Below are 27,442 nucleotides of genomic sequence, written 5' to 3' on the forward strand. Positions count from 1 at the left end.
ACCGTTGCTATTCACAATATGCATAAATGACCTTGTGGATGACATCGGAAGTTCACTGAGGCTTTTTGTGGATGATGCTGTGGTATATCGAGAGGTTGTAACAATGGAAAATTGTACTGAAATGCAGGTGCAGGGAATGGCAATTGAATCTCAATGTAGACAAGTGTAATGTGCTGCGAATACATAGAAAGATAAATCTATTATCATTTAGCTACAAAATAGCAGGTCAGCAACTGGAAGCAGTTAATTCCATAAATTATCTGGGAGTACGCATTAGGAATGATTTAAAATGGAATGATCATATAAAGTTGATCATTGGTAAAGCAGATGCCAGACTGAGATTCATCGGAAGAATCCTAAGGAAGTGCAATCCAAAAACAAAGGAAGTAGATTACAGTACGCTTGTTCGCCCACTGCTTGAATACTGCTCACCAGTGTGGGATCCGTATCAGATAGGGTTGGTAGAAGAGATAGAGCAGATCCAACGGAGAGCAGCGCGCTTCGTTACAGGATCATTTAGCAGTTGCGAAAGCGTTACGGAGATGATAGATAAACTCCAGTGGAAGACTCTACAGGAGAGACGCTCAGTAGCTTGGTACGGGCTTTTGTTGAAGTTTCGAGAACATACCTTCACCGAGGAGTCAAGCAGTATATTGCTCCCTCCTATGTATATCTCGCGAAGAGACCATGAGGATAAAATCAGAGAGATTAGAGCCCACACAGAAGCATACCGACAATCCTTCTTTCCATGAACAATACGAGACTGGAATAGAAGGGAGAACCGAAAGAGGTACTCAAGGTACCCTCCGCCACACACAGTCAGGTGGCTTGCGGAGTATGGATGTAGATGTAGATGTAGATGTAGATGTAGATCCCTTGTCACTGCAGCCCACATTGCTCCATCTGGATTGTTTGAAGCTTATACTCATTGCTTCTTGTTGTTTCTGTCATCAGTGGTAGGTTTGGTTTCATACAGTTCTCCATAGCCATCAGTTGCTATGAATTCCTTTCCTTTCAGTGTAACTGCTGCAATATGCATAATCAACAAACTGCCCTACTTACTCTTTTCTATTATCTGTTTCATAATGATTGATATGTAATGTCGAGCTCTACTACTGAACACATAGCTTGAAGATTACCATAGGTGTGCTGCATTTCACCAGAACTGCGGAAATGTCTATTTTCATTTAGTACGTGAATACTAAATTTTACTTGGGAACAAGTCACCAGATGCTGAAGTATTTGCAAGAAAACATACTTTTTCAAGCATTTTTTATGAGTATCAAATCTGAAGAGTCACAGATGCCAAGCTGTACTTTCACACTCTCCTTTGCACAGTTTAAAGATACAAAAATTGGCTTCCCCCCCCCCCCCCCCCTAATGAATTTCATCTTAATGCTGATAAATGCAAAATACTGGGATTGAGATTAACATCACAGCTGTTTTGATGGAGGAAAAAAACCTGTAAAGTGTGAAAAGTTTGAACTTGTGTTGTTTTTGTTTATTATTAACAATGATTAATCTGTGAGCTAGAGTTGTTGGCCAATAAATATCTTCAGGAGGTGAAACACATTACTGCTTCTGGTAGACCCACATAAATGTAACAGTGAAACACTTCCTAGCTTTCGTATCTGATAGCCCTTCCTTCCAGAGGAGTCTGGGGTAGGTTGGGGAACGTTAAAAGGAAGGAAAGATCACTTGGACCCAAATTCTTCACTCCCCTTGCATTAACAAGACCAGTCACAGAACCTGTTGGCAGTAGATTGTCTGAACTCGTCGAGGTTGCTGGTTGAGACCCACTCATCCCTTGTATCTCGCTGTAAGTAACTGAAATGCACTAACCTGTATCTTTCATATAATGATGTCCCCTCTGCATAGTGAAAGTACTGGTCGTGGATTTGCAGACTCAGGATCTGGATGACTAGCTGTAATGGTGTAGAATGATGTGAAGTCTTGACAGTGGTAAAAAGTAAAATAAAGTTGTATGGCATGAATGGCTGGAAGACTCTGAAGGACAGGTTCAGCCGGTGAAGTGGAAAGACTTTCCCTATCCTTCATGCCCACAGGCACTTTTCCTTTGTGAGGTGCGATTGCTGTCTACTGAGTATATCTGGCAAGTGTGGGCACCAGTTACCTGTTATAAATCTTGCTTTTAGAAATTGTTCTGGTGGTCCAGCAACTCAGTCCCATCGCCGTGTATGAACTTGCTTTTCTTCTGGCAAGTGACTGTACTGGGTGCGTGTGTAGTGTAATGTCATGTTTGTTTTGGAGATTATGAGAGGAAGGGAGAGGGTGAAACCCAGTGCCAGAACATAGCCTCCTATTCTCAGAAGACCACCAAAGGGGCTACCGAACTTAATGTCCCCTTACGATGGATGGATCACCATCAACAGTGTTACATGCCCTCACTTCATGCGACAGTGTGGAGAGGTTTGGAATTGGATCCAGGACATTTGGCACAAAGACTGGCGATAACTGACTCCATGCCACCACCCTTCCTGACCCCTATACCATAAAGACATAGGGGAAAATGTTAATACTGCGTGGCACACCTGGATAGTAATCCACCCAAGTACTGGCCATGCCCGTCAGTGTTTAGTTTCAGTGATCTGACGGGAACTGGTGTATCCACCTTGACACGGCCATTGCAAGTTAGTGGTCAAATAATAGCATGCATGTTTTTTGAAGGTATGCAATTTTTAATTCTAGTCGTTTCCTTTGTGGTGGTTTACAAGACATCACATATGGTGAAACAGAAGGATTTTTCTTAGTGGTGCACTTCAGCTGCTGTCTGCACTTGGTTTTCACCATGTTGAATCTGCCAGTTACCTGTTATAAATCTTGCTGATGAACAGTCACCATTTAGAAATTGTTCTGGTGGTGCAGCTGCTCAGTCCCACCTCCATGTATGAACTTGCTTTTCTTCTGTACTTCCCTCCTTGTTGGGTGATGAAATGTTAGATTACGACTATATTTCTAGCTACTAAGTGAACTTTGAACTGTCATTTGCACATATCTGTATTTAAACAGGATTGCCACAAGTTCTGGAAATCAGAGAATATCAGAGAATTTCAAATATGTCAGGGAAATCAGTGAAATGTCAGGCAGATTTGGGGGGGGGGGGGGGGGGGGGACTGGAAAAATTTCGTTTTTGTCCCAGTAGATAAAATGGTTTGGTTACAGAGGTGTCGTGCATCGTCACTGGCTGGGCACAGCTGAGAATGTGCGCTGCTTCCCTTCTTCCTTGTTTTCTCCCCTTCTTATCCTTCCTCTCAGCTTGCTGTCAGTGCTGCTACCGCTTCTTGCTGCTAGCCTAGAAGCTGCCAACAAGAGGCAGGGAGGCATGAGGAGTAGTTTGTTTGGATCTGTGTCTCAAAGATTGTTGTCGCAGTGGCTGGAGACGGTGGTCATGGGTGCATGAGTTGTATGTGAGTGATTGTGTGAATGTGTCTGTGCTGTCATTTTCTGACAAAGGCTATAGCTGAAAGTTTAGTTGTGAAAATGTGTTTGTCTTTTCTACGGGCCTGTCTGTGGCTCATCGATCATCTTGAAGTTGGGTTGCTACCTATTGTCATTAGTTCTGATTGACAGAGTATTTGCACAGTTATCTGTTCCATGGATTGATCCCTGTGGTCTCACTTCATCAACATGGTGCGACGTGAATAGCTGGCCACATGAGTGGATTTCCATGACGGCCCAAAAACGCAGGCCATTTCTGGTGGTATCTCTTAACATATCGGACCTGCCAATTTGAAGCCCATCGTTTCCCTCTAATGTGCAGGCCCTGATCATTGGATATAGCCTCAGTGATCTGCCTGCAGGCCAATCTGTTTGGGTGTGCCATGACGTGGTGGATTTTCTTGGTTTATCCATGGACCCAGGACTGAGGTGCTCTTTGGCAGGCCCAAGGCCATGGGCGATGGATTTCAGGAATTGCAGCTGTCTCACTCCAAGTACATTGTTCAGTGCAGCATTTTACAGACATTTTATGTATTGCTGTATATTGTGGCACTTCAAAAGTAGTTTACATAGGCCCTACTAGAAAGTATGGACGATAGTAAGAAGAACATTTTGACAGTTGCTGGCAGTTTGTATGCTGTGTACTGATATATTTCTGTACCTGTAAGACCAAACAATGGAAAATCCAGGATAGAATATTAAAATATTATGAAAAGGAAAGTTGCTGTTGCTACACACCATATAGTGGAGATGCTGAGTCGCATATAGGGGGGGAAAAAAAAAAAAAAAAAAAGCCTTTACAATTAAAGCTTTCGGCCGTTAAGGCCTTCGTCAACAATAGATGTGAGACACACACACACACACACACACACACACACACACACAGAACTCGCACGCACTACTGCAGTCTCAGGCAACCAACTGGGTCATTTGCCTGAGACTGCAGTAGTGTGTGCGAGTTGCATTTGCGAGCGTGTGTGTGTGTGTGTGTGTGTGTGTGTGTGTGTGTGTGTGTCATCATCTATTGTTGACAAAAGGCCTTAATGGCCAAAAGCTTTACGTTGTGCCTATCTGCGACGCAGCATCTCCACTATATGGTGAGTAGCAACTTTCCTTTTCATAATATTGTACTTGTAAAACAATAGAGATAACACAGTGGGTAATAATCGACAATAACGAACATAGTAGAACCAGCATTTTATTGGTGGTCACTTATAGTGCTGGTTTACACAACACTTCTTTTAAGAGGCCTACTTTTTTCTGAGGTTATTTCTGAAATCAGTGAAGGTATTTTAAATCTGTTGTTCAACTCTGAGGAAATGTGTATTTTTGTTGTGAGATGTGTTTCATTTTATTTAAATAAAATAACAACAGTGGCCTTAATAAAACATATATATCATTTGGTTTGCTTTCTCCATCTAAAAACAGTTCATTACAAAAGATGTTGATCTTAATACTTAAGATTTTTGCTCACACAAGAAGGAATACAGAAGTCCTTAGATTTTTTGTGAACTTACTTCTTTACTTACCCTTGAGACCTCAAAATCTGTCAGGGAAAAATGCTAAAACTTATCTGGAAATCGGGGAAATATCAGGGAATTTGACTTGGGGAAACTTGTGGCAACCCTGTTAAAGTATTCACTTTTCACCCTGACATATTTCAGTAATTATAACTTAAAGTAATTTAATTAGACATCAAACATTAACACCTACTGATACAGAACGCTTGACCCCTATGTCATCAGAGTTATCTTTAACATAAAAGTTATTCATTTGTTTTTGTCTCCCTGTTGACATTGTCAGCAGTCCTCTTACTCTATTCAGTCTGTGATACTGCCAGCTTGGAGTTCCGAAGCATACTTATAGCCTTGTTATAGCAAGTAGTCGTCGCACAACGCATGACAGCTTGCCACTACACTTGTCACGGGGCGTGCACCTTCTGTACAAACATGATTAGGGCACACAGTAACTGCTACTTTCATATATACTATTTAACAAATATCCATTATCATGATCATCTTTAGCTGGTACGAATAGTGATAGTGGACCAGGGTATTTGATAAAACGCCCTGTTACACTACATATCCCCATGCTCAAGAGAAAGATGTGCATAATTGTTTATTCATATGCATCAAAATTTTCATTTTCTCAACAGGTATGTCATTTATACATATCATTAGTGACTATTACTCCAGCTCACATTTAACAATATTTGAGAAAACCTGCTTTGTTCAATATAACTATCATGTATCATATTTAAACATTATACTATGTCATGACTCTTTTTACAAAGGGCGTACACACGTTTCTTTTAAAATAACTGAAACTTCTCCCTGTAGGTGGGTATTGTTTGTTTCCTTGGTCTGTTATCTCAATAAAGAGACTGATTTGCTTTAAGTTACATGAGATTTTAACTCTTTTTATGAAACAGTTTCCCTATACATAGCTGGCTGCTGTGGCTGAGCGGTTCTAGGCGCATCAGTCCGGAACCGTGCTGCTGCTATGGTCGCAAGTTTGAATCCTGCTTTGGGCATAGATTTGTGTGATGTCCTTAGGTTAGTTAGTTTTAAGTATTTCTAAGTCTAAGGGACTGATGATGACCTCAGATGTTAAGTCCCGTAGTGCTTAGAGCCATTTGAACCTTATACATAAGTGTACCTAACCCACTCTGTAGACCAATCTCTCTCATGAATCTGTCTATCCGTCTCCCATTTCTATTTTTCCTGATGTGAGTAAACTTTATATTATAAACGAATCACACAGCATTTATCAACTTATTTTCTACTTATCTCCTTACCTCAGTTTGAAGAGATTTCTTGACTTAATACTTGACTGTACCCAGATGTCAACCTGTGTTGCTCCTCAGCTTATATCTTATTTTTCTTTTTACTCTAGTTCCTTCCAGTTATTAAAGCAAATCCACATACTTATAATATTTTATAGACTAACACCCAGGCCTACCTATTTACTCAGTCACACTTTATACATTTAATTAACTCTTTATTAACAATATTACTAATTAGTATATCTAAAAAGAAAGATGATGAAACTTACCAAACAAAAGCGCTGGCAGGTCGATAGACACACAAACAAACACAAACATACACACAAAATTCTAGCTTTCGCAACCAATGGTTGCCTCGTCAGGAAAGAGGGAAGGAGAAGGAAAGACAAAAGGATATGGGTTTTAAGGGAGAGGGTAAGGAGTCATTCCAATCCCGGGAGCGGAAAGACTTACCTTAGGGGGAAAAAAGGACAGGTATACACTCGCACACACACACATATCCATCCACACATACACAGACACAAGCAGACATTTGTAAAGGCAAAGAGTTTGGGCAGAGATGTCAGTCGGGGCGGATGTACAGAGGCAAAGATGAAGTTGAAAGACAGGTGGGGTATGAGCGGCGGCAACTTGAAATTAGCGGAGATTGAGGCCTGGCGGATAGCGAGAAGAAAGGATATGCTGAAGGGCAAGTTCCCATCTCCGGAGTTCTGACAGGTTGGTGTTAGTGGGAAGTATCCAGATAACCCGGACGGTGTAACACTGTGCCAAGATGTGCTGGCCGTGCACCAAGGCATGTTTAGCCACAGGGTGATCCTCATTACCAACAAACACTGTCTGCCTGTGTCCATTCATGCGAATGGACAGTTTGTTGCTGGTCATTCCCACATAGAACGCTTCACAGTGTAGGCAGGTCAGTTGGTAAATCACGTGGGTGCTTTCACACGTGGCTCTGCCTTTGATCGTGTACACCTTCCGGGTTACAGGACTGGAATAGGTGGTGGTGGGAGGGTGCATGGGACAGGTTTTACACCGGGGGCGGTTACAGGGGTAGGAGCCAGAGGGTAGGGAAGGTGGTTTGGGGATTTCATAGGGATGAACTAAGAGGTTGCGAAGGTTAGGTGGACGGCGGAAAGACACTCTTGGTGGAGTGGGGAGGATTTCATGAAGGATGGATCTCATTTCAGGGCAGGATTTGAGGAAGTCGTATCCCTGCTGGAGAGCCACATTCAGAATCTGATCCAGTCCCGGAAAGTATCCTGTCACAAGTGGGGCACTTTTGGGGTTCTTCTGTGGAAGGTTCCGGGTTTGAGGAGATGAGGATGTGGCTCTGGTTATTTGCTTCTGTACCAGGTCGGGAGGGTAGTTACGGGATGCAAAAGCTGTTTTTAGGTTGTTGGTGTAATGGTTCAAGGATTCCGGACTGGAGCAGATTCGTTTGCCACGAAGACCTAGGCTGTAGGGAAGGGACCGTTTGATGTGGAATGGGTGGCAGCTGTCATAATGGAGGTACTGTTGCTTGTTGGTGGGTTTAATGTGGACAGACGTGTGAAGCTGGCCATTGGACAGGTGGAGGTCAACGTCAAGGAAAGTGGCATGGGATTTGGAGTAGGACCAGGTGAATCTGATGGAACCAAAGGAGTTGAGGTTGGAGAGGAAATTCTGGAGTTCTTCTTCACTGTGAGTCCAGATCACGAAAATGTCATCAATAAATCTGTACCAAACTTCGGGTTGGCAGGCCTGGGTAACCAGGAAGGCTTCCTCTAAGCGACCCATGAATAGGTTGGCATACGAGGGGGCCATCCTGGTACCCATGGCTGTTCCCTTTAATTGTTGGTATGTCTGGCCTTCAAAAGTGAAGAAGTTGTGGGTCAGGATGAAGCTGGCTAAGGTAATGAGGAAAGAGGTTTTAGGTAGGGCGGCAGGTGATCGGCGTGAAAGGAAGTGCTCCATCGCAGCGAGGCCCTGGACATGCGGAATATTTGTGTATAAGGAAGTGGCATCAATGGTTACAAGGATGGTTTCCGGGGGTAACAGACTGGGTAGGGATTCCAGGCGCTGTTCGGGAGTGGAATGGTAGAGAGGTAGTATGATTGTGGTTCGATGAACCCTCTGCCAAGCACTTAAATGTGAATTGCAGAGTAATCATGTAGATGTAGATGTAGATATATTTAAAAAATATGTCTGCTTGTGTCTGTATGTGTGGATGGACATGTGCGTGTGTGCGAGTGAATACCAGTCCTTTTTTCCCCCTAAGGTAAGTCTTTCCGCTCCCGGGATTGGAATGACTCCTTACCCTCTCCCTTAAAACCCACTTCCTTTTGTCTTCCCCTCTCCTTCCCTCTTTCCTGATGAGGCAACAGTTTGTTGCGAAAGCTTGAATTTTGTGTGTATGTTTGTGTTTGTTTGTGTGTCTATCGACCTGCCAGCGCTTTCGTTCGGTAAGTCACCTCATCTTTGTTTTTATATATAATTTTTCCCACGTGGAATGTTTCCTTCTATTATATTAAGTTAATATTTTAGTGGAGTTAATGGTTACTATTGTGAGAAGGAGCTCAGTGATTAAGGCGCAAGTATTTGAGAGGAGCAGGATTCAAATATCCAGCCTGTCATCCTAAGCTAGAGTTTCAGAGCCTTACCTAAATCAGGTGAGATGTCTGCTGACTGGATTCCTTTCATAAGGCTGCAAATAAATCTTTTTCCCATCATTCTCCAACTGCATTAATGATTTGTATGTAACATCATTGTTGATAATGTGATGTTAAACACCTACCTACTTCCCTTCTTCAATAATTACTTTTACTTTTGTTCAGTGAAGACACTGTTTTACTTTTTTCTACATTCATTTCGATTTGTGAATCTCTCTGACAACTTGCAGATTGCAAAGTCCCCACTGGGTACTTATGGATCTTTTATCCAACTAAATGACATTGTGAATCACCGCATTTTTAAAAAATATGTGGCACCAGGTAATATTATTCAATCTTGACTGTAAAATAATTTGCAATATTCTAGAAGTAATTACTTTGAGCTTACAGATCTGAGAGAGTATTGTGTTCAAGGAGCTTTACTTCCACTGATGAAGGTACCAATGAGTATCTCTCTTTGTGATGGTTAAAGAATAGTTAATATTGTTTTTTTAGGGGGATTAATCCTTTCCTGTGGTGAACAAGCACATATACAAATAGATGTAAATATTGCTATAGGGAATAATTTCAGTGAGTCAAATAAACGTCCTAGAGTATCTGAAATATTTCTGAAATATGTATTTTTCACATGCTGACTCAGTTTTAAAGTAGAGGGGTTCCACATTTTGAATTGTAGATTGTAATAATGATTTTTACGTCCTGAATCATATCTTCACAGTGTTGGTTCCAATAAATTTATTCATTAGAATGATGAAACACATATGATACAAATATAGATTTTTTAGCATAATTTCTTATTAAGCTTACCTGTTTTCAGGGTGATCGTATCTTAAAATTGTACCATCAAGCAGAGCAAGCTGCTGCATCTGCTCCTTCTACAACGACAGTACAGACACGTCGCCACCATGTGCAGGCAATACAACACGAGCTTCCGAGGTCACCGAGAGATGAATTGAAGGAAGAATATGACATAAAAAGTGAGGAAGATGAGAGTGGAGATGAGCAGGCATTAGATCAAGAAGCAGACATTGATGCTGGATCTGGTTCTTCTGATTATGGCACAGGTCGTGCTTCTCGTCGCAGTCTTCCTCATAAGAAGCGCATACCACGCAAACTGAAACAGCAACAGCAGCAGCACCAGCACCAGCAACAGGTTTGATTGCACAGATACTCAGAATAAACAAACCACCTTCTTATCCACTAAAAATAAATGTGTTTAAATACTGTGATAAACATTAGTCTGTAGTATTTGGAGATTTTTCAGTCGGTATTTACATGTAATAGTCTCTGTTTCATAATATGCCAGAAGAAGAACTATCCTACTGATAAGAGGAATCTACAGTTCTGCATGTGAAAGAACAAAATAACTCATCACAATAGTTTTTATGTTTTTTTTTCTGGGGAGCAGCACAGTAATTTTTATAGTTTTTTTTTCTGGGGAGATGAGATTATATTGGAAGTGTGAGCAACCCATAAAACTTTTATTATTTATTCATTTAAATATTGGAGTATGCCATTAGTTTTGTTGGGAGTGGGTGTGTTGCCATAATATCCACAAATTTTGACAACTTTTTGAACTTCATTGTTCCTCAGCAAGTAATAGTAGTCCTATGTCTTGCTGTGTGGTAACACAGGACACACCACATTTGTGTTGTTTCAGAGAACTACTGGCAGCATCATTACTTGTCTGTTGTGTCTGTTTATTATTATTATTATTAGCAATTGTTAAAACAGTTTGAACTTACTTTGTGAGTTCTGATTGTAGCATTTTTTGTGAATGTTGATTGGACAAATCGGCAATAATGAAATATAATAACTAAGAATTAAAAACATTTACACAAGGAGAAATGCTGATATAACTACAGAGAAAGTTGGAGAAAAAAATTCCTTAGACCTCTTAAAAGAATTAAATTTTCTGAATAACTGAGAACAATCCTACCGAAATCTCCTTAAGAATTGTTTTGTATGTGATTCTCGTTTCTTAGAAGAACTTTTTCATCAGTGCAAAATAATTCAAATTCCAAGAGAAAGATGATCTCTTACAGCAGGAGCTGTTCCACAATTTTTTTTACATTTTATCAAAATACCAATTCAAACATAACAGAAGGCAGTTGGTAATCAAGAAACTGTTATCAAAGAAAGTTGAAGTGTCTACTAGAGTTTCTTTTGCCCAACTAAATGGACAGAACAAATAAGTTCCTCAGGGAACAGTTCCTAAAAAATATTGCATGGTAAGGAAGTAGACATCACACAGTTGTGAAATAAACTAAGAGTAACCAGTGCTGAAATCAGTCTATTGCTTAGGAAACTCAGGGACTATCAGTTGACACAGCTAAGCCAGACACCAGTCTCGTTGCTTGTGCTTGTAAGACACAGTGGCACTGCTGTAGGCAAGACGCCGTTCGTGTGTGTATCGAAAGTGCCCTCTGGGGTCTAATGTAGATGGAGATCGTTGTTGATGAAGACTTTTATTTTAACAGGTTACAATGGTAAGGCTGTCATCAACTCAAAAGTTGATTTAAACAACACAGCACTTTACTAGGTATGGTTTTGCAGGAGAGCTGGTATGGATTTGTCTTCCTCAGACCTTTATTCTTATTTTATTTGAACTGGCTTACCAAGGTAGTTATAGGGGTACTCCTTAAAAAACATTTTTGAAAGAATTGATACAGGTGATGGATAAAAATCCTAGAACAGACCTGGATTCATAGTGTGCCACTTTACCCTGAAACAATGAGTCACTGGTTACGTGATGACCAGTTTTATACAATTTAGACTGCATTAGTGTTCAGATTTCTTTCATAGGATATTGTTAAGATCGTGTGACATACAGAGATCTCAAGGTGATTATCCATTACATGAATTGCCAATTTTTTACCTGCATTAAACAGAGTTGGGAGGAGCTGAAGTTCTTAAAAAGTAAAAAAGTGGGCAAGATGACGCAGTGGTGAAACACTGGTCTCACCTCCGGGAGGGTGGCAGTTCAGGTACTTTTCTGCTCATCCAGATTAGATTTTCCATGGTTTTGCAAATCACTTAAGGCAAATGCTGGTATGATTTTCATGTGGGAAATGTGTGAGTTGGCTTTCGCATGATTAATGTTTTAGAAAAGCATGCTGATTGGCATTGAGGTCATTCTATTCAGGATACCTCATTATGTTTGAACTCAGAATATGTTCTAAGATTCTACAACAAGGTAATTCAAGGATATTGGACAGTAGTTTTATGGTTCACTTCTACTACCCTTCTTGTTGATGGGTGTGACCTGTGCCTTTTTCCAAGAACTGGGCACAGTTTTCTGTTTTATAGTGAGAAGAGAGGCCCTGAATGTCCAGAAATGTAAAATTTTACACTTCACAAAACGAAAAAACATAGTATTCTGAGGCTATAATATCATTGAGTCACTGCTGGAATCGGCCAACTCATACAAGTACGTTGGTGTAACACTTTGTAAGGATATGAAGTGGAATGGTCACATAGCTTCAGTCATGGATATAACAGGTGGTAGACATCAGTTTATTTGTGGACTACTGGGGAAGTGCAATCAGTATACAAAAGAGATTGCTTACAAATCACTCACAAGACCCATCCTAGAATATTGCTGAAGAGTGTGGGACCCATACCAGACAGGACTAACAGGGGATATTGAATGTATACAGACAAGGGCAGCACAAATGGTCACAGATTTGTTTAATCCATGGGAGAGTGACACAGAGGTACTGAAGTTACTGAAATGGCAGACTCTTGAAGACAGATGTAAACTATCCTGAGCAAGTCTGTTAACAAAGTTTCAAGAACTGGATTTGAATGATTACCCTTGGGATATACTACAACCCCCTACGTATTGCTTACACAGGGATCATTGAGATAAGATTAGAATAATTACTACATGCACAGAGGCATTCAAACAATTATTCTTCCCATGCTCAATATGGAATGGAACAGGAAGAAACCCTAATGAGTAGTGCAGTGGAATGTACCTCTGCCGCATACCTCACAGTGGTTTGGAGACTGTAGATGTAGATGTAGATGATACCTTTGAAAGAACAAGGCCGCTTTTCTTCCTCAGTAAGAGCTTGTGCTCCAGCTCTAACAACCTGATTGCTGGAAACATGTTAAACCATATTCTTCCTTCCTTCGTCTTCTTCTTCTTCAAAAAGTCAAAGTAAAAGTTGGTTCAGATACCATCTAACCTCACTTTTCCTAAAATGTTCAGTGATATAATTTCATTAGTCCCACACATCTGTACATTCCTTTGCATAAATTCTTGTTGTAGCAACAGTATCATGTGCAGCAACTTGACTCTCGTAATGGAAACTCTTAACCAGGGGGTCTTGATCTTCCACTTTCTGTTCGGTATGCTTCTCATTTATCGTGTTAAATGTGCCATGCTGGATGAATAGAACCTGCTGAACAGTCTTCGTGATTTCTCTGTTTTTCTCATCAGCTGTTGCTGTTTGACAGCTAGACAAATAATGGGGATAGGCTGATAGTTAAGAGTTTCCAGTATTTCTAAATGTTTGGCCTTATCTTTGAACACTTTTGCAGTACATTAAACACATCTTTTTTTTTTTTCCACAAAGATAATGAATTTGTGGGCGTCTTCCTTTAACCCTTTTGCAATCCAGTTGCGAGTGGTGCTTGGCATTGTGAATTTTGTTTCCCACTCCGATGTGGAACCTCATTTGGCATGATTTTTCGTAGCTCTCACATGTTCCATTCTCAGTTTGTGTATCAACCATGTGTACAACCAGCCATACAGGTTGAGACAGATAATTATTTCTTCAGAGATGTGTTGTTTCACTTTCCACGTTACTAAAGTGAACTGAACTGGTGCAGTGGTTAGCCATGCAAATTATGACAGGTAATTATTTGATTTGAAGCACATTGTTTCACTTTCCACCTTACTGAAGTAGGGTGGTACAGTGGTTAGAATACTGAACGTTTTTCAGAAGGAACCAGGCTCTGGCCCTAATGAGGTAGGTTTTCTGAATATTGCCTAAATACCGAATGTGTGGTAATGGTTCTTTGGAAAAGGTCACTGTACATCTCCTTTCCTGTTCATTCTGAGCTTGTTCTCCAGCACCGAGGATCAAGTTGACAACTGGACACTAAACCCTATTGCCTATATCTCTCTTCATCAGCACATACATCTCTTCTCTGCAAGCGACCTTTTAGAGTGTAGCAGGGATATCAGCTATGCTGCTTCTTTTTCTGCAGATTTGAGAATTGTAAAGGGAAGTGCTGATAAAATGAAACTTGAATCAAAGCCCCTAAAAAAAATAAAAGAAAAGAAGAACACCCATTACTAATTTGCTAATAATGTGCTCATTATACATGACTTCAGATGATTATAAAGGAAATGTTCATTTCAGGGCAATTATCTGAAATAGTAGTATCATGTAAATGAAGCTACTCTTCTTTCCTTTTACAGTTATTTGGCTGAATTATATGAAAATATAATATGATTAAACTAATGTTCACTTAGAATTGTGTTAGTGCAGCATTGCAGTGCAGCATGGAGTTTGCTTAATGTAACTCATATTTTTGAAATAGGAACAACATATGGCTGCAGTTTTGAGAATGGTAATTCATTCCTGCAACACACCTTCTTTGGTGACAGTTGCAAATTATTTTAGTTGATCAATATTCTCAATCTTATTTTTCCCAATTAGGAAAAAGAGAATGGTAATTTAGTAACTGAGAGAAACTGAGCAACAATCATCAGCTGCTTGTTTATACACTAGCTACTGTGTAACAACATTTGCATGTCATGAGTTTTGGTTGTTCTTCATAATATTGCTTATATTCTGTTCATGATTTTTAATTAGCACATAATATCTAACAATCTAACATTTATGTAAAGAAAATTGTTTACTATTTTATATATATATATATATATATATATATATATATATATATATATATATATATATATATATATATATATATATATATATATAAGAAAACTTCTGTTTGCCAGAACACAGAACGAAGCACATTTTATTTCCTTGTTTAGGTGCAGCACCAGCAGTCCCAGAAATCATCATCATCTCCGTCTCGCAGTTTATCAGCACGCCATTATAAGTGCAATCGATGTGGTGCACAATTTAATTCACAGTCATCACTGGCCTCTCATCGACAAATGGCGCATCATTCTCAAGCCTTCAGTTGTGAACTGTGTGGCCGTGTCTTCACGCATCAGATTAAATTTTTTGAGCATCTGAAATCACATTATGAACCTTTATCTGCTACTAGCACTGTAATGGATGAAGAAGCCACAGACCATGTTGATGAACCAGATGTGTAAGTAGATTTTACATTGCTCATATCTGAAGTCAGTATTATTGTGTGAATACTACACTTTAAGTAAGATGATTTGCAGGTTTAACTGGTGTGACAATTGATAACTAACAATTGTTATCTTTTTGAGACACTTCCTGTCAGATTGAAGTGTAGGCTTTTTTATAGACACTAAAATTAAAAACAGTATTACATATATTAAATGAATCTCATACAAAATAGCTAGACTTGTCTTAAAAGTAATAAAAAGAAAAGATATCTAATGGAAATCACTCGAGTTACTTCACTGATGTGTTGAAATTCTGATGAAGAGGCGGAATATCTCTACAAAGAGTTACAAAAACTGACAAATCACAACAAATTCCACTAGAAGAATGTTAATTTTGGGGGAGGGGTGGTTTAATATTACATTGATACCAGAAATGTCAAGAGCTCATACACAAGTAGAATTTGCTGAGAGGTAAAATATTTGTCATTTTCTTCCTGAAGAAAACAAATAGAAAAATGATTTGCAAAGACCAAATGGGACTAAAAATGAAGTTTTCTATAGTAGCAAACAATAAAGAAATTGCACAGGATGAAGTATTTCTAAATCTCATTTTGACTGGTAAGGTGCAGAGTAAAAATAGAAGTTAAAGCTAATAAACACAACAAAGAGGTGTTCTTATGGGGCAGCTGCAACTGTATAATTACATTTTGTAAAGTGAAGAAACTGCAAAACAGTTGCTTAATCTGCAATCATGAAACATATCTGTTCTATACCACACCTGTGCTTGGGCCTCAGTACTCACAGCTGGTATTTACTATTACAGTTTTCCTGTTTGTCTATATGATCACACAGCATGGGGAACAGTTTTTATGGAATTTATGTAATTAATTCCACACAATACATGATTTCTCTCCCCCACCACTTTATTGCTTTTTACATGTTTCAAGATTGTGATGACTTTTGGTGTCTAGTCATGACGTCTGTTTTTGTACATTTTTCTTGGTCCCTTTTATCCTTTTGACATGGAACCTTTGGTTTGGGGTGAGGATGTCCTCAAATGGTTAAGTCATTTTATTTATAATCAACATCCTGTTCTATCTTTTGATTTATTTTAATTGATTTTAGAAATTTTTGCCGTGTAGTTCTTTATCTGATATTCCAGACTTGAGGAACCACTCCTATTGTCATGTAACACAATATTTTCATTATTACAGTTTACACCAGATGATGGAACTTTTAAGCATTCCGAAACTGGTCGTGTACACAATAACAGAAACAATACCTTCTTCTTTGCTGAAGGGGCCTAAGTTTCCTTCAGTATCTTGTGGAGGAGTTCAATGTCTCACAGTAGAACTGTCCAGTGATGCTTCTTTCCTTTATCTAAGAAGGTTACGTGTATGACACCCTTCACATACTAAAAAATTGTTGCCGTAACTATTTTAATTTATGGGACAGTCGTCACCCTCTTTCTAGCATCTTCTTCAGAAGTAGCCCATTGTTTTCACTATTGTTTGCTATTGTGGGTATAATGATGAATCCAGGTCTCAGCACACTCATTGCTCTCATACAAATTTGAATTTAAAACGACACCCAATTCCAGTTCAACATTAGCATTGTGGAACCAGTTGGGCCGACCTCCTTCTTCTTCTTCTTCTTCTTCTTCTCGTCCTCTTTTTTTTATTTTTATTTTTTTTACCATCTTATCATATAAAATGTCAATTGTCATTTCTGACAACACACCTACTGCCTCTGCTGCTTGTGCAGTTTTGTTTCCTGATCAAACAGAATCATAGTGTTTACTTTTTCAATGGTTTCTTTGGTAACCACAGCTGTGAGGCATTCTGAGCAGTCTTCATCAAAAGTGGATTTTTTGCTGCATTTAAATTTGTTAATTGGGTATTCAATTCATGTCATTGATTGTGAAGGGTCATCGTAAACATTATCCAATTTTACATTTATCTTATCACACAGCTTCCTGCATTAGCAACAACATCTGTCTTGAAACATGGGTAGTCACTGAACTGGCTTCATACACTGATTGTACGGATGGTAAGCTGTTGCATGTCTGGGTTAGAATCCCAGTCTCGCATGTAATATTAGTTTGTCACAAAAGTTCTCAGTATTTAAAGCTCATTTCATTTATCTCAACTTGTACACAATTTAAACTTTCAAATGTAGCATGAAGACAGCATACTGTGAATTCCATTGTAAATAGCTGAGAAACTGAAGGCAAGTAATGCACGTTGTTGGAGCAATGGCTCTATGTTACATAGCCTAAACTATTACAAAATGTTCTCACAAACAAACGGATCTCCTTTGTTGCAGAAGTTTGTGGTTTTGAGTATTTAGAAGATATTTACGTGCTCCTTGTACAAGCCAACTATGTGCACTAATGCTTGTGGCTTCTTAATAAGTGAGAACATATTTTGTGAGAATGGGAGCATGTTGTCAAAGGCCTGCAGCACCAAATTGGACCACACAGTTGTTGCCAATCTATTTGATTTACCATCTACATTGCAGCAAACACTTCAAAGATGGGCCATCTTAATCTGCCATTGAGTGAAAACTGGTCTTCAAAGATCAAATTCTCTTGTCTCATTTTTATTTTAATCCGTCAGATTTTATTGTTACCATGTGTCTGGCCATTTTATTTCTTCATTATGTTCATCATTTCTCATTTTCTTCCCTCTCCTCTGTCACATGGCCACCTCCAGTCACCATTTTACACCCTGAATGCTTTCAACTAAAGCAGCTGTTTATATTTTACTTGGAAAGAACTGGTAAGTTCAGTAATTAATAAAACTGTTTGCTTTATGTGATGTATTTTGTCACTGTGTCCAGCTTCAGCATTTGTGTGAGCATTAGTGTGGTAATGCCAGAATTTCAACACAGTAGTTGTTATTGTTGTTGATGTGCTTGCAGGTATACATCTGAGTTGTTATTTCCATTTTATATAGAATATTTCAATGACTGATGGAGCCATCTTTTTCAGGTGCATCGAGTTTTGCTCTTATATTGTTTAATGTATTGAATTTTTGAATTACTTTGGGCTCTCAAAATGATTGAAATGAATCCTCACTATAGTGATATACACTGATGGAAAAAAATTGCAACAACAAGAAAGAGTTGCGCAACATCAAGCAAAAGTTGGTAGGGATGTTTCTACATTTGAAAGATGATGTTTATTCAAATTCCATGCCAGTTGCATAAGAGTGCCACTAGTAGGAAAACTATGAGGATACACATCAGTTTTGCTTTAAAGACACGCTGTAGCATAATGGTCTTTAGCATTAGTTACCTTTGAGATAGGATGTGGTGAATTGATGTTAGTTGAGAATGCCTTTAAGGTGACAAAAGACACCATTATCAACATGTCACTGAATGTGGATGAGGTTATGTAATAGGGCCCCGAGAAGCTGGTTTTTCCTTCTGAGATGTTGCAGAAAGACTTGTAGGAATTTAGCCACTGTACGTATTTGTTGGCAGCGGCGGCCACAAGAATATACAGTCGTACGAACAACAGGCTCCGGAAAGCCGTCTGGCACTACCAAGACGCTAGACCATTACATTCAGCATATGGCTATGGTACATTGTGCTGCATCTGCAGCAGCAATTTGAGGAGCAGTTGGCACCACAGTGACACAACAAACTGTTACAAACCAGTAACTTCAAGGACAGCTCTGAATCAGATGTCTTGTTGTGCACATTCCACTGACCCCAAACCACTGCCATTTGTGACATCACTGGTGTCAAGCAAGAGGGTAGGGTGGAAATCTGTTGTGTTTTCTGATGGAAGCCGGTTCTACCTCGGTGCCAGTGATGGCTGTGTGTTGGTTAGGACGACGCCAATTAAGGGCCAGCAACCAGCCTGTCTGTGTGCTATACAAACCGGACATACACCTGGAGTTATGGTCTGGTGTGTGATTTTGTATGACAACAGGATCACTCTTTTGGTTATACCATGCACCATGACTGTGAATTTGTACATCAGTCTGGTGATTCGATCTGTTGTGCTGCCAGTCATGAACAGCATTCAAGGGGGTCTTTTCCAAAAGACCAATGCTTGCCCACATATCACTGTTGTAAGCCATCATGCTCTACAGAGTGTTGACATGTTGCTTTGGCCTGCTTGATCACCAGATCTGTCTCCAATTGACCACATATTGGATGACAACTCCAGCAGTCATTCATGAACCACATTAGCCATCCCTTTATTGACCAACCAAGTGCAACAGGCATGGAACTACATCTCACAAACTAACATCTGGCACTCTACAATACAATACATACATGTTTGCATGCTTACATTCAACTTTATGGCAGTTACACCAGTAGTTATTAATGTACCAACACTTCACATTTGCAATGGCTTATCTCACACTTACATTAACCTGTGATCTTGCGGTGTTAATCACTTAAATATGTTACCTAGACAAATTTATTCCTTAAATTGCATTACTCTACATTAATTATTTTTTGTTGTTGCAATTTTTTGTGTCAGTGTGTATTTGAAAATCCATTAAATATTTCCATGCAAATTATTTCATAAAGTGGCATAGTTTTTGCACTTGATGATGATAGCAGTCTTGATAGTGGAAAAGAAATCCAATTTTTATGCACGCACACATGTACGCATGTGAAGGAAGCTTGAGTAGACTTATTTTATGATATTTCATTATACCTGTCACTCCTCTCAATCAAAACTTCGTCATTGCTTGTGTCTGTGTTTCAGTAATACATTCAGTTGTGTGAAAATCAAATATTTAATGCAACAAGAATTTAACAAATTTATATGCATTATGATTATTGTAACGATGTTTGTTTAAAGAGAAAGAAGAAGGTTTAATTATATGTTAGTTCATTTTGTAGCAGTCTTAAAGAATCATATTTTACATGGCAAATCAAATAACTAAATTTTCCACAGACCACAAGAACAGGATGAGTCGCAAGTAAAACTTGAACCACTTCGTCCTGTCGCACCTAACAGTTCCTCAACAGCTGTACCTGTGTCATTGCCTCAGTCTCCTCCAACACCAGTGTACAGTTGTCCACACTGTGGGAAGACATTTCGGCGCCAGAAGGTTCTTGAAACACACATCAGTCAGACCCATCCGAAACAAGAAGAGATTGAATTCAGTGATCCAGAAGATCTTATGGAAGGCATTCGTGATGTGGTGAATGTGACAGCAGCTGCAGATGACGCAGATCCATCCAATGTTGTGAAAGGTGGCCCAAGGTAAATAAACTTATATATTTATTTTCTCTAGGTGATATTAAACTTTCAGTTACAATTAAAATTAAATTTAATGATAACTGTATTTGCATTACTGAATTGTTTCACGACCGGCCGAAGTGTCCGTGCGGTTAAAGGCGCTGCAGTCTAGAACCGCAAGACCGCTACGGTCGCAGGTTCGAATCCTGCCTCGGGCATGGATGTTTGTGATGTCCTTAGGTCAGTTAGGTTTAACTAGTTCTAAGTTCTAGGGGACTAATGACCTCAGAAGTTGAGTCCCATAGTGCTCAGAGCCATTTGAACCATTTTGAATTGTTTCACTATTTGATAAAGATAGACATTGGTTTTTGAGTTCCTTGAACAATGCTCCTTGCGTAAGAAAGTAGGAGAATGGATAATATCATTAATAATGAAATGGAAATTGACAAGTTGCTGAAAGGCTACATGGAGATAGCAAATAAAATGCAAATCATTACAGGAGAATAGTTGGTGGATTATCCAGGACTGTCAGTGAGTGAGTGTTTTCCATAAATGTATAAAGGAGATGCATTTTGTTTGATGCTATGTACACATTGTTTCCCTTTCATGTGGTTTTCAGATTAATAATCCATTCTCTCAGTTACCTAAACTGCTTTAATGAGGGGTCATTGTTTTAAGAAAATTTTCTCGGGCTTCTAGCCACGTCAGGTGATTAAAAACCCACACGGCCATGGCGACACAGTAGTCAGTCTTACCACTTGACAATGACTGAGGAGAGCTCAGCCGAAAGCTCGTGGGATTGTAACCACTTGATGTGGCTGGAAGCCCGAGAAAATTTTATTAATTCATATCACCGCGAAACCATGCATTCATACAGAGGTCATTGCTTTCTAACGATTATCTAGTTGTGCTTATTCTCTATAGTGTTAGTTCTTGTTTTATAGTTATGTTTACTGAAGAAGAATTGCTACATAGAAATTTTTGAAATATTTTAAGGTCGTAAATTGGTTTCCTCAGATGTTGGTTACATAGTCCAGCATGAAGCTATAACATGATTCATGTAATATTCACATGCAAAATGTTGTCTCATAGTATGTGTTTCAGTTTCATATTACCCATGTAAACAAATTATGAAACACATTATGCTTGAGCAGACAGGAGCTCTGTGTTGTAGGTTAGTAGTTTTTGCTAAAATTCCTACCTAATTTCAATTTGGAAATCATTTTATAACATGTATTGTGCAGACTTTCTACTTTGAGTACAAAAAATCTAAAATCATTATTTTGCATAGTATTTCCAATTTGCAGGCGAAGTAAATGCACACACTGTTGTTGTGAGATAATGGTTTAGTTCCAATCATCATCATTGCCTTTGGGTCCTTGTTGGAGGGTAACATGTAACTACATTACTTCAGTTATTAGGGCTGGCGTGGTGACCCAACTTGCAAGTCATGCATTAGTTTTGGCTCATTGGAGTTTTCTATAGCAACATAATTATAAATTAAGTATGTTGAAATTGTCATTATTTTGGGAAAAGGGGGAATGAGCTTGTGCTTGGAGCTACAAGAGATGGAAATATGGAAAAGTTACTAGAAGAAAATGTAGTAGGAAGAACTGAAAGTATATGTGCCGTACCAATTTCTCCTCCCTCAATCAAAGCTTTACCTATGTATCCCATAGTAGTGAACTATTGAGACAAATGCAAAGAAGTTATATTTGCAACTTGTATAGAACACTGATAACAGTACTGCCCAGACGGCAAGCACATTAGAAGAGCAGCTACCCTACTCAAAGTTAACAACTCTCTTCTCAAGAGAGAAAACTGAGGAGAGAGACGCATCACAGAAATGCATTATAGGAGTGTGTGACCTAAAGATTGATCATTTCTGAACGCTTTGATTAGATTCCAAAAGTAGTAGCTTTGCAGTAGTAGGTACCTGGAAAAGGAGAGGGTAAAGCTTCCAAATTGTGCTAAAGAAATAAAAAAAATTCGAAACTTTAATGTCTAGGTGTAACAAAGGGATATCAACAATGTAGGAAAAGATAGGTTGCTACTTCTGTAAAGATGCCACGTTAAGTTGCAGACATGCACAATTGAAATATACTTGCACAAAGCATACATAACTGCCAACTCCAGCAGTTCGGATCAGAAGGTCAATAAAGGGAGGGGGAAATGGTAACAGTGATTACCAGGCAGGATAAGGTATTGCAGTTACCAACACATGTTTAAAGCTGAAGTGTCTATTTGTACTGCTTATATTGTCATAGAAACTTCAGCAATAGTGCTCCGAATTTTATATGTGGACCAGGAAAGCGGGGATTGTGTCTATAAAAATATTTGACCTGGTTTGCAGAAGATGCCATAGGACACAGCAAGTGTGGCCACTTACATGCATAACTTCTGACAGCTTTCAAGGTTGTATCTGCTGTGGTTCCGTATCGGTAGGCGTGACTTCTTTATTTATGTCACTGAGTCATATGGCAAGAAGGGCAATGCATTAAAGACCGACTTAACCAGTAAAATAATTTTCAGACAATCATCAGTGTTTTCTCAAACCTTCTGTTCCTGCATCACTTATGCAGGCCGGCCGGTGTGCCCGTGCGGTTCTAGGCGCTTCAGTCTGGAACCGCGTAACCGCTACGGTCGCAGGTTCGAATCCTGCCTCGGGCATGGATGTGTGTGATGTCCTTAGGTTAGTTAGGCTTAAGTAGTTCTGAGTTCTAGGGGACTGATGACCTCAGATGTTAAGTCCCATGGTACTCAGAGCCATTTGAACCATTTTGAACTTATGCAGAACCAGTGAAGATACAAAAGTACAGTAAGTTCGTCAGATTCATTACTCCTTCTCTTTCTCCTACATCATCATCAATTCCTTAATATTGTACCTACCAGATCTTGTGCTGCATGCGTGCCCCCCCCCCCCCCCCCCCCCAAACACACCAAAATCCATAAATCCATGTTATCAGTAATCATCCAGGTAAGTGAGTAATTACAGTGATGCTAGAACAAAGGATCTACGACAGACAGAACTATGCTGGTTCTTGGGCTGCTGAACTTATGAGAGTTCTTTTTAGTTCCCTTTCTATCCACCACGTAGGATGTTAAGCAGGCAGAAAATTGATGACTCTTTTTTTTCTGCATTTGTGGACTTAAAAACTCACATTGTTTTGTGACCCATATCCTCTTATCTGCTACCATAACTGCGGATCTTAATCATATTGAATCCTACTTATGAAACCATAATTACACTTGCTGTAGCTTTTATAAGGATGTGATTTTATTAGATTTGCACTACATTCTTGTTCTTTTTTTGAGCTGGTTTCTTGTAGGGCTATGTCCAAAGGGTGAATAGACTGCCTTATGCCAAACACTGCATTATGCAAGAATGAAAAACTTTATTCTTCATTACATTAAGTGGATCAATAGCAATCATACCCATCAATATTTTAAACAACTTCAGTCAAAGCGAAAAATAACTGAGTGTACTAAGGTCACTGGATGTGCAGGGAATGTCAGGATGTAGGAAAAATATGTTGGGACAAGGAAAAGTATAGCTACTAATTCCTCAGAAAACAACTGTTGATATGTTGAAGGAAGATCCAGGATGAAATGTAAATAACTGTAGGAGGCTGGAGCACTACTCAAATATCTCGTCATCAACACCTCTTCTCTTCATTGAGTCCTCATATACAGAGTGTAAATGATAATAGTTTACAATGTACCACAGTGGGGTAGAAGAAGGTGAAACAAACAGTTTGATATAAGACACTAGTAGTCCATTGAGATGAGAAACAATCTCTAATTGGCCTACAGAAGCCACCAAGATACAGTGCCTGATGCTGCATAAAATTTTTATTATCTTCTCTCCTCTTATGCCAATGGCTTAGTCGTACTCTTACCAGTTGTAAAATAGTCATTTGTATAAATTTTATGTCACCATTTTGTGAATTTTAACATTGAAGTTCGCCCCGATAGCTGAGTAGTCAGCGCGATGGAATGCCATGCAAAGGGGCCCGGGTTCGATTCCTGGCTGGGTCGGAGATTTTCTCTTCACGGGGACTGGGTGTTGTGTCATCATCATCTCATCCCCAGCGACGCGCAAGTCACCAAAGTGGCGTCAACTCAAAAGAGTTACGCCAGGCGACCTGCCTACCTGACGGGAGGCCCTTCCCACACGACATTTCAATTTCAGCAGAGTAAAATTAACAAATGGTTTTGTTTCTCTGACCTTACTACGAGACAGCTCGAATTAGAGAGATGATTAGTTTTTGCGTAACTTATTGAAAATCAGTTTTCTTTCACTGCCCTCACAGTACAGGTTAACTTCCTAATGTTAAGGAAAGCCAGAGGCTGAGAGGATATTAAAAATCTCATGGTATGTATATGCACCACATCTTAAGTGGCTTTTGTAGGCCAATTTGAGGTAGTTTTCTTTATTGATAGACCACAAATGACCTTTATCAGATTTTTCAGTTTATCATTTATACCTTTTAGATGTTTAGCTATTAATAGTTAAGAAAATGCTGACAAATTAGCAGTTGTAATTTGCAGGTACTTTATTGTACAAAATGTAATTAAGATGCCAAAGTATATCTTTGTGTCATGGCTCAATATAAAATGTCATTAAGCTGATTTTCTGGTGGAATTAAGTTATGTAAGATCCCAAGATCAACTATCTTTTATGGTAAAGAGTTTGATATTTTGTTATAAATCTTGGGAATTTATTTACACTGATTCCAATGTCTTGATGTTACTCCAAGAGTCCTATTTCATGTGACATGACATTTAATGTAAATCTGAAAGTAAAAAAGCTGCATGAAAAAAGTACCAATTTTTCACCTTTATTGATGCACATGCACCTTTTTTTTACTTTTATTTTTATTACTGAAGAAAAATTTATATTTGTTAGTTATTAATTATTTTGTAAATTACTGTAGCATGCAAGAAACACTACTAGAGGTTTGGAATTATTTTATCAGTAGCAGGAGTTTTTATGCTTTGCCTGGACCACTCTTGCATGCTTGCACTACCTTAACCTGTACCCTGCCATCACATGACATTTTTCCCATGTTGCCTCTCACAGCTGGTACCACCATGTTGGCAGTGGTGATTGGTACCGTGAAGATGAACTGACAGCAGCTGAGGCAGATCTTCATGAAATTGAAGACTCTTTGGCGTGTGAATTGTGTGGTGATGTTTTCACAAGCAAAGAATTGGTGGCAGAACATGTACGCCGTGATCATCTCGACATGCCTCCACCGCCCCCACCAGATGCTCACAGTGATCCAGATGGTGAAGCTGAAGCAGATGGAGAGGATCCAGACAATCCCCCAGCACCAGATCCTGGTCCTGCCAACGAGACTTCTGCCCCCGCATCAAACAGCACAACAGGTGGAAAGCGAAGACCCAAGAGATCACGAAGAGAACTTCAGTTAACGTGCCCTGAATGCTTTAGGAGATTTAATCACCGAAACTCTTTGGTATATCACCTTCGATCACATTCTGGTGAAAGGCCGCACCAATGTGAAGTCTGTGGAAAGAGTTTCTTTGCTGCAAGTGCACTAAAGGTAAGTGTCTTAAAATCATGTAAATATGCTTTTAATGGGGATTTTGAAAGAAGCAGACAATTGTGTTTACAATGTAGAACTTCTACAAATCTTGTGCTTACATGGTTTACTTTATGCATTATTCTTTATTAAGCAAACCAGTTGTGCATTCATTTCTGTTGAGCTTCTATTCGGAAAAGTCAGTGACATGTATGACAGCAATCATCTCTTCATTTATAGTACACAATATTTCAGTCATGTGAATGGAAGTGTACATATGAGCAGCAAACTTTATCTTTATATTGGGTTTTGATTTTAATTCCTAAGATTACAGCATCTATTTTATTTTTGAAAATGTAATATAATTGGAGAGATAAAAATATCTACTTACCAAGTGGCGGCATGAGAAAAACGCATATAAAAGTTAAAGAAATGTGCAAATTTTTGGAGGCAGTAGCTTTTTCTTCTGGCAAAAGGCTTGAAGGGGATGGAAGAGGCATGAATGAAAAGAACTGGTGAGATTTAGGGAATGGGGAGAGGTTCAAAAAAGTTGCCCAGAACCCAGGGTCAGGGGAAAGATGGGATGAGAAGGAAAGACAGATTGTTGGGTTCTGCACTGAACAATATTTGAAAACATGAGAGCTTAAAGGTGGAAGATAGGGTAATAAGCAAGGCAGAGATTACTGACAAAACATTGTGCAAGAGTTAATAAGAGCAGAAAGCTAAATGCATTACATGTGGTAGATGTAGTAGTGGAGAAAAATAGTCTGGTCAGAAAATAAAAGATATAAAAAACTAAAAGGGAATGAAAAAATGAATGGTTACTGAGAAGAAATGCTGGGACCAAGTAAATTAGAGAAAATAATTCACATAAATTAATCCCACATAGGTGGTGAGAACCAAGGATGTGTAACATCAGTTCTTGCTTGTGGAGTTACGAGAAAGTTGCCATTTCTTTGGGCAGAGCATCCGGATGAAGTGTTTTCCGTGATGTTGACTTCATCCACACCAAGGGTTAGTTATACACTTCTGTTTGCAATAATCCTATAAACAAACAACAGTACATACATTTTGACTGTTGCCATTTCTTCCCTGTCAAACTTCATTTGCCCTCCCCACACAGTCTTGGCGTTCGAGTCAAACATGTTTGTCCATATGCAGACTCTTAACAGCAATACACCACTATTCTCATTTCAGCCTTCACCGGACGTAATTACCTCACCAGCCTAGTTCAAAAGCAGATTTCCTGGGACATGGCATCCAATCCTGGCACCACTAATGCCTCCAAAAACAACTATTAAATACACCTCTCATCACCCAGTATTATCCTGGTCTTGAATGTATTAACTAGTTACTTCTGCAATGTTATGTGGAATGAGGTCCATTCTGTCCAACATTCTGCACCTATTTCCCTATCCTATGTCTCCTACCCTTGTGACCATCCCCACTGTAAGACTATATACCACGCCAGCATCACCTTTACCGGCCTTGTAACTGGCA

General features: G+C 39.2%; 1 protein-coding gene across 1 annotated transcript in view; it reads left to right on the forward strand.

Annotated features, from left to right (window-relative positions):
• LOC124805233 (zinc finger protein 665-like) overlaps window positions 1-27,442 on the forward strand; it is a 139,808-nt gene that overhangs the window by 51,331 nt on the left and 61,035 nt on the right. Inside the window, exons 3-6 of the mRNA XM_047265735.1 lie at window positions 9,710-10,045; window positions 14,912-15,198; window positions 20,109-20,420; window positions 25,480-25,963. Coding sequence (XP_047121691.1) covers window positions 9,710-10,045; window positions 14,912-15,198; window positions 20,109-20,420; window positions 25,480-25,963 — 1,419 coding nt within the window. The remainder of the gene's footprint in view (window positions 1-9,709; window positions 10,046-14,911; window positions 15,199-20,108; window positions 20,421-25,479; window positions 25,964-27,442) is intronic.

This window comes from Schistocerca piceifrons, chromosome 7 (genome assembly GCF_021461385.2).
Source record: "Schistocerca piceifrons isolate TAMUIC-IGC-003096 chromosome 7, iqSchPice1.1, whole genome shotgun sequence".
Taxonomy (NCBI): Eukaryota; Metazoa; Arthropoda; class Insecta; order Orthoptera; family Acrididae; genus Schistocerca; species Schistocerca piceifrons.